Source organism: Alligator sinensis, unplaced genomic scaffold (genome assembly GCF_000455745.1).
Source record: "Alligator sinensis unplaced genomic scaffold, ASM45574v1 scaffold286_3, whole genome shotgun sequence".
Classification (NCBI taxonomy): domain Eukaryota; kingdom Metazoa; phylum Chordata; order Crocodylia; family Alligatoridae; genus Alligator; species Alligator sinensis.
In genome coordinates, this window is record NW_005842721.1 from 22,668 (window position 1) to 43,582 (window position 20,915).

Below are 20,915 nucleotides of genomic sequence, written 5' to 3' on the forward strand. Positions count from 1 at the left end.
CCCACTTGCATCCCCAGGCCCCCATGGCTGGCCCCCCAACCCCAGGCACCAGCACTTAAAAACAAAACACAAAAGCAAAAGAAAAAAGATTTCTGCTGGGCAGTGGGAGGCAGCAGGGCCCCAAGCTGGGGCTACTGGGGCTGTCACCCTGCCCCACGCTGTGCGGGTGGGGCCCCAGTGACCCAGACAGCAGGTAGAATTGCCATTAAGTGCTGGGGGGGTTGTTTGTTTTTTTAATTATGTGGAAGCTGGGGTGGGGAGGCAGGGATTGGGGGCCAGGTAGGGAAGGGATTGGGGGGCTGGGGGAGTGGGCACAGCGAGTGTCCCCACTGTAGTCCCCTCCCCCTCCTCTGCCTGCCCCCGACCCCTTACTTACTAGCACTAGAGCCCTGCTGCCGGGACGCTGCCTGCCCTGCATGGTCAGACAGCGTGCTTCAACACCAGGGTGAGGGCCAACCACAGAGACACTCTGGCAGCCAGAGCATCTCTTTGGAGGACCCAGCCTCCAGTTGCCTCAGTTGCCCTGCTTTTTTAAACTCCATTTTTTTTAGACCTAATTTAAACTCCAGGGTTTTTTTAGGTCTAATTTTGCCTCCGTGCTGCAAACTTGCAGTGGGGGAAACCTTTTCCTGTTCCTGCATCTCAAAGGGGTTTGAGACACTGCAAGAGGCACATGCAAGCTCGTCTGGACACGCCCACAGATAACTTTTCTTTTATATACCATGCAGAGCAAGAAAATATGCAGAAAGTCACAGACAAGAATTAGTATTTTCAGGGAGGCATATAAAGACTTAGTAGTGTACATCAAATAATGAATTATCACAGTCCAATTTTTTTCCATTGTTAATTCTAATGACAGGCTTTCTACTTCATTTGACATGATATTCTGTGAAAGAATCCTCTTCTGGGGAGTGTGTTTTTAACTCTAACTGGCATGATTAGCTGGACTGAGATCCACTGAGAGCCTTGTGCCTGGATGAAGCAGAGTTGGCTGCATTCATGTTCAGGATCCTCAGCCAAAACCTCTTGATAAGTGCCAAGTTTGATAATTAGCTATTCAGAACCTCTATACTTGCTCCTAACAAAGGAACTGAATGAAGGCTTTCAAAAGTTGTCAGGAGAATTAAAGCCCCAAATTGTTTTATATCCTATAAGTAGAGCTGGTTTTAGAGATGAGCAGCCAGGGGACAATTGCCCCAGACCAGGGGACAGGAAGGTGGAGGCAAGAAGCCAACATTAGTGCAAATCATCTCGTGTAAATCTAATGCCAGCTGTGCCAACAAGCTGAATCACATGATAGTGAAACATTAAAGTATGTGCTCACAGAGACATAACTAGTAGTCCAACAGGAGCCAGTACATGAGTAGGATACATACATTTTTAGAAATGTATGAATCAGCCTTTGCTGATATAGTCACTTATATTTGTATTGCCTCTAAACCATACAGAACACATCTATACATGCCCCTATGGTGCCGTTATTACTGCATCACCATTTAGTACTTCCTTTTGGAATGTCTAAATGATGGTGCAGTAACACCGCGTACTGCATTGTGCACATGGTGCACTGTTATTTTTAGCCCCTACATCGTCGTAGTGACACACTTTACTGAGGGAGTGTGTTGCTACAGCAATGTAGTTGCAGTGTAATGGTTTTTGCCCACCAACGTTACATTGCCATAGTGTGTTGTTATGGTGATATAGCATCACATGTAGACATGCCTACAGTTCACCTAACCCTATTGCTGAAAGAAAGACAAGGAAACAAAGGCTTAGCAACAAGACATCCCAAGAAAACAGAACACTGACATCTAACAAAATAGAATAAGATGATTTAATGAATCTTGCAAAACCCTGATTTTTTATGCAAAATAACAGCCAAAAAATGTGATTTAAAAGGTTTGAGGGCAAAATAGATCCACTCAGAAACATACACAAATCCTAATGTAAATTATATTCCTAGGTTACCAGTAAAAATTTTCATCAGTAAGAGTGCCTCAGAGAGAATTTGGAAGAAAAACTGAAAAAGATTTGTGCTTTAGGTTCAGTTCCCTTGAGCCAAGTCACAAAAAATCCCATGATATCTGGCTCTGGCTGACACCATAATTGGCAAGGATTACTAGGGAGGCTAAGGACTAAAAAAGGCTGAAAGATCTCCAGTTCACAGCCCAGGATTATAGGTGAGGTAGCAATTTGATGCTTGCAGAGCTATCATTAAGTCATTCTAAATAAAAGTTAGTTTAAATATCATATTTGTATTGGGGGCCCTATAGAGATCTTCATTCTCAATAATTTATCATTTCCTCACTTGTTCTCATAGGGTGGTAATCTGCCATCTGTTTTACCAGTAGCAGACTACAGTTGGGTCCCCCCTGGCATCTAGATTTCCTGGCTTTCATAGTGGGGGGATGAAGGAGGGTACTGCTTAGCCACTCATTTAGCTCCTGCTTAACCATTTACTGCCACAAACATACAAGGCATGTGACAATCCAACTTTGCTTTTTATTTTGTCCCTGAAGCCATAAATACATTGCCTCAGCTGTACTTGGGGCTGTCACTGGTAATAACATCCCTTCTGCTCATCTCCACTAAGCATGCCCAAGACTGAAAGTAGCACTGGAAGTGCAGGCATACACAACAGCAAATCTGCTACATTTTTCCAGCATTCAGCATGCAAAGAATGGGATAGAAAGACAACTCATGTTTTCATGGCAACACTCTTCAGCATGGTCAGAGAAAGTATAGACATACCATAAGCAAAAGGCAGGTCATCCACAATTTGTCTTTCTGTGAATAAATTGTAAAAAGTGCTGTCATCCTAGTTAAATTTACTTTTCATAGAAATATGCAGCCCATGCTTTCCTCAGTCTCTCTTCCTCCACCCCTTTTCTTTTCTGCTTGCAACCTGACAATTCTGTAGGATGTTTGCTTTTGAACAAACATAAGCCTTGAATTCAGGGGACCTAAAATAATTCTCTCAGAGGTATGAAAATTATATCAGTTAATAAGAAAGTATGATGCATCTCCTGCAACAAGACCACATGAGTGTAAAGGAGTTCGCTTTGGTCCAAAAGCAAAGATTCAAAGTAGAATCTGTGGCACAATTCTAGGATATCCGTACATCTGCTCTGTGGTGGGGGGGGGGGGCCTTTAATTAAAGCACTCACCATGTCTTATGTATTAAGCATCCCAAATTTCAACTAAATCTTGTTCAATGAGTTTTAGTTAAAGCGCCCCCACTGCCATTTTGAAATGTGGGGACACTGAATACATGTGACGCCAAGATTTTAATTAGAATGCTCCAGCACACTCATTTAAGTAGGTGTTGGGCATGTGTATAGCTGCCCTATATTCCTTTGCATGTCCTTTCTTTTCTAGCAGTCTACACAGCCATTTTTGGCTATGTAAACCTGATCACATACACTAAGCATGCATGGTAGGGCTATGTATGCACTGGCTAACCATTTGCACCTGAGTCTTGAAGAAGGACAGGGGAGAAAACTTCTGATGTTTTAACAATCCTTGAGGGGCTGCAGGTACTCATCAAGGAAGCTGGTTAGGGGCTGAGCATCTGGCTTTTTAACTTGTCTACATCAGGCATTATCCAGCACTCCTGTTGAATTTGGCTTTAAAAGCAGCTGTGGGAAGAAGCCAGGAAGAAGAAAGCAATCCAGAGGATGTGTGATCCAGATAGCTGCTTGCTTTGAAGGAAATAAGGACTGGGTACTGGTCTGCATCCTTGCTCCTACTAGAGCTCAGTTTTCTGGACTTTTCTACACTGCCATGTATTCATTTTATTCAATGACTGTTAATGTAAGGAACAGTGGCCCAGACTCAAAAAGGATGCCAATGCACTATTACCTGACCTATGATATGGTAGTTAGAGCATTATGCTGAGAAGTCACAGAAATGCAGGTTCAAGACAGTAAGATGCTCCCACAAATTTGTGTCTCAAGATTCCAGGGCAAGAACTCTAACCATTCAGATAGTGAGCTAAACCACAGAAGGCCTTGGCCATCTACCAGAGTCTCATACCTACTAGTCATGGTTCTCTGACTGACTACAGTTCTGGGATGTAGACACAAATAAGTGTTCAGAATGGATGTGTATACACACTTGTGTAAGTGTATGGCCAATATGCAGCCTACTGCACATAGTCTATGTGTATTCAGGTTGCAAGAATCACTACTGGCAAGTCAGTGTTTTTGGCACTTATATGACTAAAAAGCTGTCATTTAAATGGAGGAAGGGCAAAAGAAGTTCACCCTTATTGTGTATGATCTAAAGAAGGGGTGTCAAATTCACCTGGGGAACTGGTCTGGAAGTGATCTGTGAGGTTCCTTGTAGGCTGGATTTAGCCCACTGCAGGGGGGGTGGTCGCTGTGATTAACACATTCACAGCATCTGCAATAGCATTTGCAGGTCTGGAGACAGCACGGGGTCTGATGGTAATGGGCCTAGAGCTCTGACAGTGGTGGGAAGGGGCTGGCAGTGTCAGGGATCCAGGAGCATGACAAGGGTCTGGAGGTGGCCACAGCAGTGAGCTAAGACTGCCACCAACAGCTATGGCCAGTGGGGACAAATGGCTCCATATCCAGTGACAGGCCATGCATACCAACTTCTGGTGGTGCACCAGTAGCCCAGCAAACCAGGTAGAAAGGTTCTATGGGTCAGATCTGGCCCACAGGCCATATGTTTGGCATCTCTGATTATTTTAAGTAAAATAAGTTGCACAAAGGGGTAGGTTGGACCTAATTTCTGAGCACTGCAAATGTTACATACCAAAAGGAGCATTAGAATTATTTCAAACTCTGGGCATTTATCATTTATATTATCAGGCATTTTGTTAGATTCTGGCTTTTAAAAAAACCTATTTCATATTCCTAAAATTCCAAAAAAGCTTTTGCTCTTAACAAGTCAGTCTTTTGTGCAAACATCAACTTCATCTTCTATACTGTCTTTTGTGAAGAGTGCTGAATGAATGTTTTCCAGCTGCGTAAACCATTGCATATACCATCTCTAAATTAAACACTATAACAGTATGTATAATAGTTCTTAATTTTGTGAATGGAAAGCCACTTTGGGCTTCACCAAACCTCATTTATACTGTTACACAAGATGGTCTAGTGCTTAATATATGCATGGTTCACCATAGGCCATTTCAGGTCATACCACAGGAAAACAATAACAATAACCATCCCCGTTCTGTATATTTCCGTGCCTTGAAACACTGAAAAAAAGAACCGAACATGAAAAGTTGTAGCTAAGGGAGATGCTGTTTCTTACCTGAGCAAAACATTTAGATTAAGCATGAGAGGAACCAACTATAATGAATATAGCAGAATACAATATAGTGAATCTGATCATTCAACCCCCTCCTCATCTTCTGCCCTATCTGTATCCTCTGTTTCCCAAAAATGCCATTGATATAAAAGAGATGAAGCAAAGCTTTGGCACAGCACCATTCTACTTCTTTCTCCTAATCTACTAGCCAAACTGATGTTTTCAAAGGTTATGGAGACCCATACCTGTAAGGACAGCAGATGTTATGTTCCAAGTGTTACAGTGTTTTAACGCTAGATAAAGCAGCGTTAAAACTGCAGTGGTTTTACTATATTTGTATCATTCCCAGCTTGTCCACATGTAACAGTTAGAACAGAACAGCTGCTGCCCTTCTGCAATGTTTCCCTTTTGAAAAGGTTTCAAATGTATGTGACTCTAAGTGACGTGAAATTCACCTGTAACAATTATGAAGGCAATAGTCCTACTAACTCAAAGTAGAAGCAAAAAAATGAATCGACAGCCATAACACTATATATGTTTTTTGTTTCTAGGTCCTTCTTTTTGGGGTAGATTTTGACAAGCCCAATCCTGACCTCAGAAGGAAGAAATATCCTTCTAACCCACACCAGAGCTGTATTAGGGATATTCACCAAGAGAGAGAGAGAAACAAGTAGCAGTAATGATCCCTGTCTCTGTAAGTTGCTTTATCCCAATCACTGTATTTGTTGGGCAAATAAGCTTTCAGGTGTGCCTTTTGGCAATACAAGCATTAAGCATGAGCACCCCATTTATGTAATAAGTAGAAAAATACAGAGAAAACGACAAGCTGCAGGGTCTGAAAATCATGAACTATCTTTCCCATTGTCATGGTATCTTCTAGCACTCTCTTGACTACATTACTTGAAATCCAAGGCCCAAAGGCTGGGTCTTTTCCTCAGATCGTGAAATGTTTATGGCACTGAAAACCACTGAAAAGTGGTTTAAAAGATAAAAGTGGTTTCAGTGATAAAAGAAATATCACTGAAAAGATATTGCCAGGATTTATAAAGGCAAACCTGGCACACACTTCTCAATCTTTTGCCTGAGGTATCACAATGGAAAAAGCACCAATTTTTAAATATGTTCATTGATCATCTGTGCCCTTCATTAGTTTAAACTGGAAGAGCAGAATGCAAAGCTTTTCAGAAGAAGCTTCACAGTAACTTATACTTTCTCACAAAAAACACACTATCTACATCTAGAAGTGTAGTTTGCATCCCCTCTACACACATGCATATGAAGACAGCACCGCATCCCTGTGTTTATGCACTTTGCACAATTTATACCCTTAGGACAGTTCCACATATTAGGCATCTAAATGGCACATAGGCATCAAAGTATAAATCAATTCCATCCTATTTCATTGCCTGTAAGAAAAAAAACAAACACTGGTGTTTCTACTTTTTAAAAATGACTTCATTTTAGTCTTAAAGCTAAGTTCTAAAAGAAGAGGACCTGCCTACATTTTGCATAAATGAATTTTCAGGAACTCAAGGGGCACACCTGACAAGCATGCATGTGCAGGGGCATGCATTTCCCACAGGTCAAATAGCAGCAGCAGAAATGTGTGTCAGGGACATATTTGTGCTGCTGCTATTTGTCCCTGAACCTGTCCCTGCACATGTGCTCTGGCACATGCAAAGTGACCCAGGTATGTCACCTGTGCTGGCACCAGAAGCGTTACCTGGAGTCCTGGGGGCCTCCTGGGGCAGCAGTGGTGCCAAGCTGGCCCCTCAGAGCCTGGCCAAGAGCCAGAGGGTGGCTCTGGCTGGCTAGGCTCCAGTGTGCAGAGGCTCACACTGCTGCCAAGGGCACCGCACCATTTTATTCATCAGCGTTTGTTTGTTTTTTTTACACTGGGATCTCCCAGTGTAAAAAACAACCCCACCATGCTGCAAATTAGCATAGAGGTGAATGCTTGCACGTGTGCCATGTGTGGTTTGTGGTGCTTCAAACTGCTTTGAGGCACTGCAAACCACGTGTGTGCTAGGGATGCGTCCAAGTAGCATGGACATTTAGGCCACATTTATGCCTCCTTAGAAGCCTGCTCCAGCCAGTGTGGGTTTGCTTAGGCCACCCGCTAGGTGCTGCCTTCAGGCATTGCAGAGACACCAAGACCATCCTCCCTACTGTATTACTGGGGCTGGAGTGTACAAACAGCTAGATGGTGCATGTTTGGGAGCAGTCCCACTGACAGGTTACTTTCATCATGTAGACATCTCCTTAGATGTTTAAATACTAGTTGAAATAAATGTTGTGCATCTGTGTTCCTAGATTCCACTGAAGCCTTTTAGATAATTCATAGCTTTAAATTTTAGAGGTGTTTTAAAAAAAAAAAATACTCCTTCATATTTCAAATCATATAACAGCTATATTGGGAGCTTACATTATTTCAAATAGCTGTGGAAAGTGCTTAAACATATAAACAAATCATAAAAGTAAAATAATCTCTCTCTATTCAATAGAAGCACACCTAAAGAACATAACTCAGCTTCCTTTTGTGCATAAAAATATATGCATGGTAAAACCCCCCAAAGAGATATCCCTTTTAAAGCACATTTTTAAATCCAAACATATCGTTGTGCCTTACCTGGTATGCCAAAAGTGCTGGATATATATATGAGCAACAAGTATAAATATATAGACTATATGCCACATCATTGTTATTCAAATTATTTCCCATGATCATTGAGACATGAGCAATGGTTTGTCTCTTTTTTACTTTAAAGAATTGAAATGAATGCATCAGGAGTACAGCATACTAAGAGACAAACAATTAGATACTATAATCAAGAAGGAGGTAGAAAAGGTGGGGGGAAATAGACCTAATATCATGACTCAGAGGAAAACCATTTTTTCTCAACCTTACATGTACTGTCAAAATATCTGGCAAGATACTGCTCTTGTTTTCTCCAGCAGACATAAGAAGTAAGTTCCCTGAACAAATTAACTTGTGCGCCCAGAAAAAAATCATTCCTTGTTGTTTTGAAGGACAATTTATATCATTCCTTGTCACTGCAGATGTTTTTAGCTAAATCATAAATTTCACCAAAGTGCATATATTTTTGTGTGACTCTGAAACTGAAACAACAAATCTCAACATAGCATGAGTGCATGTAGGGGGTTGGGGGCCTGCAAAGGGAAGCATGAAGGAGGAAGACCCTTGGGAAGACAGCTTTATAATAGGGGGTCTCCTGTCCACCCTATTCCCCGAAAATCAATGACATGGGTCCTGGTACTGCTAAATTTTATTTCTTTGATTAATTTTTCCCTTCTTCATATGTTAAATGGAGGAGACACTATATACTATTCTCTCGCCTCTAGAAGTTATAGAGGACCATGGAAAACTGAGAAGTTAGAGAAGCCTTGACACTGACCTGAATTGCACCAAGGGCTGATCAGGCTCATGCACAGCCCCAGCACATAAGCAGAATAAGGGGGACTCAAAACAACTGTTTCCAACCACACAAGGGTGGGATAACTCAGAATCAGACTCATGAGGGACAGAGTCCAGAATGCCCCCATGTTCCAAAGAAGCAGTCATCATCCCCTTGAAGAGGTGGGGCCCAATTACACATGGAGCAACAGGACAGAAAGGGATGAATATGATGCGAATCATGTCTGAAAAACCAAAGCCAGGACACTTCCAGCACTTACTTCCCTCCATCCATTGCATAGTTAGAAGACAGCAGAGGGATGTAACCAGGGATCCTGGTTTTCTCTGATAAAAAAACAAAACCCTCAATTTTCAAATTAAAAAAAGTAACCCTAAACTACATTTTTCCACGATTAAAATGAAACACCACATATATATAAAATCATGGAAAAGTGGATTTGGGGGAAAATGTGGACTTGGGGTTACTTTTTTAAATCTGAAAATTGGGGATATTTTTTTTTATCAGTGAAAAACAGTATCCCTCAACACAACCCTTCCCCCAGCTGGCACAGAGGAACAAGTGAGACTGATTTATTTATGGGCTTCCTATACATAGGAGAGTAGTGGTTGGGGGGAAAAGTTGCATTATAAACCTTTATCTTGTACCACTCTCCCTTCTCACAAGGGTCTGTGGGCTGCAGAGACCTGGCCCCTCAGCATCATTCTCCACCCCCTCCATGGTGCAGGATTATTTACCAGCACAAGCTGTCATGGGGCACTGGACACCAGGAAATTACTATTTGGAACCTTGGGTAAGTCACTTAGTCAAAATAAATGAGGTTCTGATGAAAATTCTAATATTGGGAATAAAGCTATTAAAAAGTCAAGTCAGTTTTAAGGTGAAGACAACAGTCAACAGAAGACTCAAGACTATTTAGGTACCAAAATCTCCATAAAATATCCAAAGGGATTCAGACTTAAATCAATATAGGCAATATAATTAAAATGGGAGCTATCTGCCCACAAGACTATGCTATTTTACAAGACAAAATTGGTCCAAGTGCTCTCAAAAGGAGTTGAGATCAATCCATAGATGCACTCGGCAATAAAACACATCCATCAAATTATGTAGTTTAATGGAAATCCATCTAATTACTCTAATGTAAGTTTGTTGCTTTTCTGTTTAAGAAATGAGTCACTTACCTAAAACCCCTAGCCTGTAGTTGAGGGTAATAACGATGACATTTCCATAGCTTGCTAGAATGCTCCCATCAATCATGTTGCCAGTACCCTCCATGTAGGATCCCCCATGGATGTAGACCATAACCGGTTTCTTGCTGTTCTGGTCATGAATGTCTGAAAAAAGCCAAGTAGGGAAAACACAATAAAGTAATAACAAATATTGAAAAAAAAAAATGGCTATTGTTGTGCTTTACAAAAATGTTAACAATGCTTGTTTCTTTTTCCCCCTTATTTTCCATTTCATCACCATCTGTTCAGTCAGGTAATTCTCCTCCCCCTTTTTTCAATAAAGACACCACTTGCTCAATGGGTTTGTTGGTTTAATTATTCTTTTGATGTCTGTTTGTCACTTTCAAGTACAATTTCATAGAAAATGTTCTTTGAACGCTGGGAATACTTGACAGGTAATAAGGAATTTAATTGTAGGGTACATGAGGAGCCTAAAGAAAAAATATGGCAGAATAACTGGGATCATTATTAGAATATTTTTAACATAAAATTCTAGGCAAACCAGAAAAAAATACATTAAAATGTAAAATAAAATCATTATTTCAAGTCTTTCCATTTCCCCACCAACTGGGAGAAACAACTTTGCGGAAAATATAAATCTGTGTGTCTCATTTCAATAGCATGCAACATGTCAACATTTTTTCCTGATAAAAACTGAGCATAGCAAACTATCAACTCTTTGAAATTGTCTCAGGGTCAATATAATATATCTTGAATTCATCATCAACATTTTATGGCCAAGTCAAATTAAGTCTTTAGTGTCATTTATCAAAATAAGGTCAAGAGGAATTTTGTGTAAGGTGTTTAGGAATCAGATTAGACCTCACGGGTTCTGGATTATATTCTTAGGTCTGTTTAGGACTGGGACATATGTGTGTCATGGCTTTGCACTGCTATTGGAGAGCTCTGGGTGCCAATTTATTGAATAAAGGAGAAAATAATATTCCCAGAATTCATAGTGGCTTATGAAGATACTTTCTTAGTGATTGGGAGGTACTCAGAGACTAAGGTAGTGAAGGATAACACTTATATGAGGTTGCAGTTATGCCAGTTGTGATAATAACTATCTATTTGTTGAGGTATATCTCTATGAAGAACTGCATACCAGATAAGACATTAACCAATGATTTGATTTCAAACATCCTTACTTGGAGATAAATGACTATTCTTTTCTTTTTTTATATAGTCACTGAAAAAGAAATGCCTATAAGGATAGCCACTTAACCATACCACATCAAGAAATCTTATAAGAGTAAAATGTATCTCTTTTATCTATTATATGGCTATTAAGAAAATAAATTGTGCACAGTTGTATTTGTAGGGTCTAACCTTCTTTTCCTAATGTATTCAAAATTCTCAAGAATATCAGTTAAAGTTTAATATGTACCAGAAATATAGCATCAAAGCTCAGATTAGCCTGGAAACACAATTTATGCTAAAATGATTCATATTATCCAACAAGCATAAAACCTGATAAAATAATTTGTTTTATTTAATCTTTACTTATCAGGTGCTTCCTAGGGCCTGATACTGAACTATTTAAGTCATAATTTTCTATTTAACTTTTAAAACAACTCCTCTTTTAATTTTTAATTGAATTTTTTAATTATAGTATCTTGTGTAACGAGTGATGATACTATCAGTTAAAAACGGATTTCTAGAGAAGGCTTTATTCAAATGATAGGAAAAGCCGCTCTTTGAGTACTGCATACAGTGCTTTTTGCCTAAGGGGACAAAATACTATAACAATGAAGAAAGTATAGTGGAGGGAACAGTGTGATACAAGGACCAGAGACTTTGTTCCTATACTTTGAAAACTTAGAGCAGCTGCAGTAGGTCTGAACCCCCTAGAAAAGACTAGATTAAGGGGTTATCATCTTGGGGTATACATTATTCTACAGGAAATAGAGAAGGCAAATCTTGCAATGTTATTTTAGCTAGTGTCAGATACAAAGCCACAGGAGGAAGATGAACTAACACTTAGAAATTGCTAGGCATAAGGTAAATTTGAGCTAAATTTCTCTGCTCTCAGAACTCTTGGCAGAAACGATAAACTATCAGCGACAATAATATAAATGACTAATTGGGAAATATATTACTGTTCTTGGTTTGTTTGTTTTTTACTCTGATGTCCATAAAAAAAAAAACTGATTGTCAATTTAATCGTTAAATAAGAAACAAGGATAAGTATAGAGAGAGCTGTTATACATGATCATCCTCCCACAAATTTGAAAGATTCTAAAATGCTTCTGTGTGAAAGAAAGAAACAATGTATCTCTTTGTCAAACTTTTAAGGTATTTTACATTGAACTTTAACATTTCTTCTCAGGAGAGCTGATCCAACTCTAACAGAAGTCAATGAAAAGATTGCCATTGATTTCAATGAGAGCAGGGTCAAACCTACATTTAACATGACTGAGATACTGGGTAGTTAAAGAAGAAAACAATGCAGCAGCACCAACAAGCTTCCTTTATTTTTGTGTCCTAGAAATAAATCCTGTATTGTGAGAAAAAAATGAAGCAAAAATGTCAAAGATGAGGTACAAAACAACTGCATCCACCATACAGTATGTGCGTTGTGAAGGAGAAAACGTGAGATATTTCATGAATTTAATGTGAACAAAATGTAAAATGGGAAAGAAAAAGAAGGGAAAGGGAACACATGCATGTTTTTAAATTCTATTTTCACACCCTATCAGGGGAAGAGGGGGGAAAAATGGTTGTAAATAATATTTATGTTACTTCACATATATTTAAGGATAATCTTTACACTTATCTTACAAGGTAGCTGCAGTCATCTATATGCTAATTTGGCTTTAAAAAAGAAAAGAAAAAGGAAAAATGAAAGTAGTTTTCTAACAAGAAGAAAATAAAAAAGCACTCTAAAGTGTGCTTTGTCAAATAAGGGGGGGCTCATTTAAATAATGTTAATAATAAAAAAAAAGTTTATGTTCATGCATCAGGGTGGAGCTTTGATAAAACAAAAAATACCTTCATCTTCACCACGATCATTACTGGTTATATCATCTGCGCTTTTCTTTGTGTTGGCTCCTGGGGTCATAGTGAGGTAGAGAATAAAGGGAAAAAAGAGAATTCAAAAACAGCAGGTTCTCAAAAATTAAAAAAAAGAAAAAGAAAAAAATGTAACCCAAGAAGTCAAAATCTGTTACATTTTACTTTGAAAAACAAAAAGATGCAAGCTGCACAAAAACATAAAACGTCAAGAAGAATAAATTCAAAATATTATTTGAAAAAATATATATTCTAGTATATTCTGAGACTATGTAGTTATATAGTTAAAAGTGATTGCTGCCAAAATCAAAATAATTGTGCTATTAAAAAGTAATAATACAAACAAAAATAACAACACTGTTAAAATCAACCAAATTATTTATTTAAAAGAAATGCAGGCATGGTCTTATTTATTTATTTCTCTTATCTTTTAAAACTGTCATCTTTAATAACAATCTGAAAAGATCTGTCGTTTTGTCAGTCATTCTGGTTAAGGATTTATTAAATATTAGCCACAACCGTAATTTAAGATGGAATCAATGAAAAGAAGATAATGGACAATTTAAACACAAGACTTTGGGACAGAAACAAACCAGTCAACTCTGTTATGGTTTAATCCTGTTTCCTGTTAATAAGTCAAAGGACATTAAAAACACCAAATTTAAGGAGGAGAAATAGATGTTGCAACAGTGCCAGATATGAGACCATCCACAAAATAGTCATGACTTGTATGAAAACATGCTTTATTCAGCCTGGAAATAAAAGGAAAATTATTACTTACCATGATAATAAAACCATAATTATTTACCATAAAATACTTATTAAAGAATAAAGTCACAAGAGCGTATTTGTCATATACGTCTAAAATATATTTTACAGATACACACACACCCTCACACACACATACTTATTACGTTCCTCTAGGAGGGAGAGGCAATACACAGTGCAAATAGCATTAAAGCCATCTTCTTCTCTTACAATAAATATAAATATTGACTTAATATGGCATAAATCAATTTTACTACTGTTCATGTGATCATGTAATGCAAACCATGAAGCAAACAATTTTTTGTAATATGAACTGGTATTTGTCAGAAATTAAAATAAGTGTGGGAAGACCATTTTGTTCGCAACCGTTTAGAGTTAAAATGTGTCTTCTAAATATGAGTAATAATGGGTTAGATCACGAAGCTGACAGCATCTTCATTATCTTTTCTGGTTATTATATTTTCCATTCCAATGGAACTGCATGCTTTGCTCATATATGTTGTGATTTGGAATAAGACCATATTTTCTAACTTACATTAGGGTTGCATTTGACTCAATTCTGCTTTCATCAAAGACAATGGCAAAGCTTTTCCTGACTTGAATTAATACACATTTCTGTTTAACTGTGACCCGATACTGTTGGTTTCCATGCTGCCATTTTAATCACTTAAATATTTTTAGGCACCTAGAGAGATTTCTTTCCCAAAAAACATGTTAAATGGAGTTGAACTGAATATGGAATCTGTTCCATTCTTATACGTGGTACGGACATCTGAACATGTGAGGTCTTTTTTTTTAATAGAAAATACTTATTTCCTTTTTCTTTTACTTTTCTATTTAAAATGAAATCCCCCTGTTCCTCTTTCCCCCAGCCCTGCTGACCCGACTGCCTCCTCTCCAAATTAAATGGAAAGTGTTCTCGTACAACAGAATGCTTATTGTAGAAAAGAACAGAAAGTCATCAAAATGTGCTAATATGATTAAAGTGTGCCCTATCCATTATTTTGCTAATGCACTACTATTTCAACTTGTTTGAAAGTTGAACCCAGAAATATTCTAATAGAAAAAATAGATGCATATTTTAACACTAAGGATTGTTAGTTACTGGAAAAACAAATAAACACACAAACAAAGAAGAGATAGCAATAGGGTGGCCCAGACAGACAATTCCAGTCCTTCATTTCCATGTTCTTATTCCTGTATGTCTTCAAATCAACACTGGATGCCTTTTGGGAGATATGCTCCCGTATTGGTCTCAAAAGAGAGGTAACTGGGTAAAAGATATGAGGTCAACTAGACAAACTAAAATGTAATATATTGGATGGGTCTCTGATCTGAAACAGAATTATCAAGAAACAACAACAAAAAAGTTCTGTAGAACTTAATGTTCCACAGATATTTTGGGTGATCTTATGCAAATCAGATTTAGGCAGAAAAAGACTCATTCTCTTTCCTAATGTAACAGCTGCACAGCTCTTGGGCTGCAAGCTCGATGGACATGCCGTGTTTGAGACCCTTTGCATAAAGGGTGGCAAATGTTTGCACCAGGTGCCATGGCTTTTCCAAGGTGGAAAGTATGCTGTGCACCGTGCATGCATTTTATTGGACGTTTTGCGCTGTGACTGGAGCTGCTGCTACAAACTGAGGGCTCTAATTGGCTGTGCTTGCACCATAAAACAACTGAAATGCAAGAAAAGGGGAAGAGGAGGATCCACTTCCAGCCTGGACAAAGAGGTGGCAGAGATGCCCCACTGGAACAGAAACTGAAACTTGCTCTGGGCGCTGATACCAGGATGAGGGAGAGCCTGTTTTGCCCCACAAGGAGCTGTTTTGCTGTGCAGCTTCAGGACACAGGGAAAGGGAATGGTCAGCCACAGCTGCTAGGCTGTCCAGGAGCTGGGAGAAACTGCAGGGTCAGAACCCATTCATAGTGGGTGGGAGCCCCATCTGAGCCAGGAGGGCTCAGGGCTGCAGGAACAGAGGACCTACTGGGGGCACAAAATCCCTGTGCTGGACTGTAAGTGTTGGGAGGGGAGATGGTGTTAGAGGAGGAATAGCTGAGGAAATGCAAACCTCAGGGGGGTGTGAGGAGACACTTAACCCCACAACATATGCTGGCAGTTTATTTTCAGGAGAGATAAAAGAAAGCCATTTGCCCGCATCACCAGACTACAGGTTTCAAGTGTGAAAGCCAGTCTGAGGAAGGGAGTTCAGAGCCTCAGGAGTTACAGGAGCCTCACCCACACTATCTAGTGGCAGATCATAGCAACAATGGTATTGCCATTTATTGCAAGAGGAGCGGGTTGTAATCCTAGGGAAACTGTGTTTTAAAGGTTGTAACCTGGTGAATGTAATTATTGATGGTTTCCTGTAAGTGGGATCACTCACTGTGTTGGACTAATCACTTAATGTTGCATTTGTAGATAGCACTCATATTGTTGGTTTTATTATTAACTATTGATAATATAGATATATTTCTTTTGATTAATCATTTCTTTTCTGTATATAGTTGTGTATAATAAAGAAACCCATTTGTTGAATGGGCTTGAAGTAGATTCTTGGGTGGTGAGGTTGAGGGACACACCCCTCCACAGGATGCCTCAGTCAGCAGATCTGCCTGAGGGAGATCCCAGGGCTACTGGCACCTTGAGGATCCAGAATCCGGCATATCACCTGGCCTAGCGGGCTGGCGAAGGTTACACTTACGTTACCTTTGCGGTAAAACAGGAGAGAAATATAAATCCACATAAGTTGCAACTGCCAATGCCAAAGTTGAAGATCAAGAAAATCAACTTGGACATACTGGCCGTGTGTAGACAAAATGAGAGGCATGTGTGCATGACACTTTAGTGTGGGCTAAATGTTTTTGCACTGCTTTAATGCTGTTGGTGTTTGTATGCCTCATTGGCATATTGTGCATTAATTCCAGCCGCTGTAGGAAATTCGGCGGCGTAATGTGACTTAAATGACTTGGGGCGCAGCAAACTAAAACTGCTTGAAGGAGGTTTAGTTTTCTGCCCCTACAGTCACGGAGAGAAGCATCAGGCTCCATGCAGCTCCACAGCTCTGCAGGAACCCCTGCAGGCAGCCTGGCAGCAGCCCAGGAAAGCAGACTCCGCCCAAGAGAAGTGGCGAACCTGATCTCCCTGCCTGCCTGCCTGAGCTGTGCGGGGCCCGGTGCTTCTCTCCATGCTGCAGTGCACCCCAGGACTGCCTGATCCAGGTGCCTACGGGCGGCTGCTGCTGTGGAGGAAAGCACCAGCCCCACCCTGCAGCCCAGGGACTGCTCTACCTGCCAGCAGCTCTCCCTCCTTTCCTGCCAGAGGGGCACATATGACACAAGGTTTAATCAGACCTAAATTGAAGCGGTGTTTTTTAAAACCCACTGCTTCAGTTTAGGGCCCCCGTTTTGTCTATGCATGCCCACTGATGTTAGACTCCCCCAAAGGATGTTTTCTCCCATATATGACAATAGATTGAAATCAACTTACAAATCTGATATATAAATCTCAGGAAATTGTTCTTGTGTCACTCAAAAAGTATAAAAAAAATAGTTACTAATAAAAATGCTTTCTGAAGATTTGTAATGCCACGTGCAACATTCAGACTATCATTCATTCGTTTGGGTGCTTTGAATGAAGTGCAAAGTAGATGAGGCTAATTTCCCCTCGCTCATATAATCACTCACGTTCTACCTAAATCAACAATAGACTCAACCAAAGGATAACAAACAATGCAACCCTGAAGGGAAAAATGTTCTTCGATTCAGTATTACCCAGAATGGAGTCAACTGTGATAGCTCAGGATGCAATAGCATGATGAGTCACACTTTGTACCTGGTAGATGTGTGATGGATTGGGTAAGTTTAGTTAATTTTTACTACATTAATGAACGAGCTAGGCTTGCTCAGACAATGCTATCAAATCTTCCTTTTCAGATATTTTCAGGAAAACCCCACCCACCAGGCACAAGCTGATCTGTTAGAGTATATTGTTTTCTGATACTCACATGCTATGCAGTGTAGCATAGGAACAGTTTGCACAGACAGGGCTCCATAGTGTTTAGTATGAATACTGCTTTGAGAAGCATGACATCATCTCCAGGCAAATTTGGATGGGATATACAGTATAATAACCCTTTCCCCTTCTCTTTTTCAAACACCCTCCCTCCCCCTATCTGCTGTTCTAACTTCCTGAATTTTCTGAATCAATACATGTAACCCTTGTTCTTGACACAATATTAATTTATGCTAAGGAGCAGAATACTCCTAACCATGAAGAAGGAAGGAAATGCACTGCTTTGATCTGCTACTAAGAAAATCAGCATGTAGTGAAACTTCTTTCAGAGGGCTTTAGATGTTTTAAATTAGTCCTAAGAATAACAGTGATGGCAATGATGATGATGATCAAATTACTTTGAAGAGATGTAACGGTAAGACTGTGAATGATATTCTTTAAATATTGTTTATCTGGCATTGTTTCCCTGAACATTTAGTGTTACCTTCTTAGAATGCTCTTACACCTCCGTGGGTGTGTCTACACATGCATGTTTACTGCAAAGTAACCAAAATTACTGTGCAGTACGGGCGCACTTCTGCATGTGCACACCCGTACTGTGCAGTAAATATGGCAACTTACACTGCCTTGAGTGTAAATTTGATACCAGCATCATGCAGGTATCAAATTTACTCCCAATTAGATACTGTGCAGTAACACACATGTAGATGTTGTGCAGTAACAGTGTGTATGTGGACTGACTTGGGAATAACTTTAGTCCCAAGTCAGTCTACACACAGCATTAATACACTTTATGCCTACACATGTACACACTGACCTATTCCCACTTACTGCACAGTAAATTTAAGCTGGCATAAATGCATGTGTAAACAAACCCCTGTGTATTAAATGACATGAAACAGGACAGTCATGACATGCACATTCTTGACCTTGATGACACAAACACAATGATTTCTGTGGAGTAAAATCAATCCCTTTTCAAAGGAAATGATAGCTGTCAAAGTTGTACCTCGATGATTATGGCATAAAACAGTCATCAAAGCAAATACCTAACCGTAGTCTACCACATGCCAAGCACCATAGCTACTGGGCTATGGTAGAAAAATAATAGGTGCATTTACGCGAAATGTTTACAGCACAGTTGACTAATTAACTGTGCAGTTCAACATCTTAGTGTCTACACATCCACACCTATTACAGTGCACAAAACTAATAAACTCTGCAGCCAGGCAGTACTTGTAAATACAAATATTACCCTGCTGTGGAGCTTTTTGGTGTGCAGCAGTGCATGTGTAAACACTGACCACTCAGCTAGCCCTAGCACTGAAGCACCCTTGTGCCTCAGCCAGCCTCTCCACAGCACATTGGACATTTATACATGTGCTCCGGGACCCACTTTAACAAAAGTGCCTGAAGTGTCTTGTGTATTAGCATCCTCACATTTAAAAATGGCAGTGGGGACACTTTATCTAAAGCTTATCCATTAATTGAGTCTGTTCCAATGCACTATAATTACAGTGTGTCAGAGCAGCCTTGCTGCTCATGTATAGGCACCCACTGAGCCTGGTGAGGGCAGCTGACCCCCTGGGCCCACTGCCAGTTGGGGCCGCTCCTACCTGACTCAATGTGCTGCAGCCCTAGGGAGCTTTCTGGGAGCAATAAGCTCTAAAGTTCATTGGTGTACATGTATAGACATGCCCAATCAGTCCTTCTTTAAGACAAAGGATATTTAATGAAGTTTATAGAGTGGAACGGGTCCAACCAGAAAAGACTGGGAGATACCCGCAAAAAAGGCTATAGCTGAGTGGTCAGAGAACTCACCTGAGGTGTGGAAGAATGAGTTGCAGATTGGATCAGGCAAATCAGTTAACTGGACCTTAGAGCTCCACATCCCAAGTAAGTGGCCCAATTATATGCATACTGGGCACATCTACACTTACAAATGCTGCAGGATGGGTTTACTCTGGAGTAATTTACTGCAGAGTAAACCCACCTTGGGCAGGCATCTACATATGTGCACATTTAGAAGATTTGCTCCCAGTGGGAGCAGTACAGAAAGGGATTCTCCCACTCTGCTCTGCCATCCTGGAGCAGCCAAGGGGAACTCCAGGCTCCCACTGGGTGCTAGTCCAGGGGCTTGTAGGAGTGCCAGGGGCAGGAGACAACTGTCTTCTGGCTGGGGTTGGGAAATTGCTCCTCAGCTCTGGGATCTGCCTGCTGCTGGGGCGGGTTCCAGTGGCAAAGCCCAGGCTGGGGCAAAGTCCCCTTATCCCAGCAGCAGGGAGCTCTCAGACCTAGCTCCCCAATTGTGAGCTTGGGGACTCTGTAATTGCGGAGCTGGGGCTGGAAGCTCCTTGCTGCTGGGGTAGGGGGACACTGTTCCTGCCTGGGCTCCACCACTGGAGCCTGCCCTGGCAGCAGGCAGCTGCCAGGGGCAGGGAACAATATCCCACCCCCTGCTACCTGGCTGACTGGGAGCAAATTTACTTCTGGTCAGCCATTTACACATGGTTTACTCTGCAGTAGCTACTTGGCAGTTAATTTGCTACTTGTATTTGCAGGTAGCAAATTAAGTGCGGAGTAGAGCAAACTACTGCTCGATAGGGGAAACATCTACACATCACCCTACATGTCTACCCATAACTAGCAGCTACTTCACCATAGATTTATGTACAATCTGTATTAATTGTGAATAAATGCTAATTCTTCCAGCATCAAACTGCCATTTAAAACATTACAAACATGCATGTGTACACATACATTTATGTTGTGACATGTAGCTGAACACCATTTCACATAGACATGTGCATGCACACATGCATGTGTGTGTGGTATATGTGTAATGGTGTTAAAGCCACTACATGAACAAACCTCACTGCTTCTATTTCGGGAACCTTTTCTGAAACTCCGAAAGGTTGAGTAATTTTCAACTATTGCCTCAACTGACACTTTTTTTCTGAGTGATTTCTTTTAATTTAGTGGATTTGACTGAAAAAAAAATGCTCCATCTTTAATGCCTTATATCATTTGACTCAAATTAATTTTTGAAAAGTATTTGGTTTTCATTTTTGGTAGAAGACACCACTCAGCACAACTGTTCACTGAGTAAGTACTCAACTTAAAATAGGTCTGCTTAAGATTCTAAAAGCTTCTAATTCACACAGCCTAAT

General features: G+C 40.2%; 1 protein-coding gene across 1 annotated transcript in view; it reads right to left on the minus strand.

Moving 5' to 3' along the window:
- The window catches only part of LOC102381758 (neuroligin-4, X-linked-like), a gene marked incomplete at its 3' end in the record, with an annotated part of 210,222 nt that overhangs the window by 19,562 nt on the left and 169,745 nt on the right, over positions 1-20,915 (minus strand). Inside the window, exons 3-4 of the mRNA XM_006034294.3 lie at positions 12,941-13,000; positions 9,902-10,054 (exon numbers count right to left, since the gene is read on the minus strand). Of these exons, the coding sequence (XP_006034356.2) occupies positions 9,902-10,054; positions 12,941-13,000 (213 nt within the window). The remainder of the gene's footprint in view (positions 1-9,901; positions 10,055-12,940; positions 13,001-20,915) is intronic.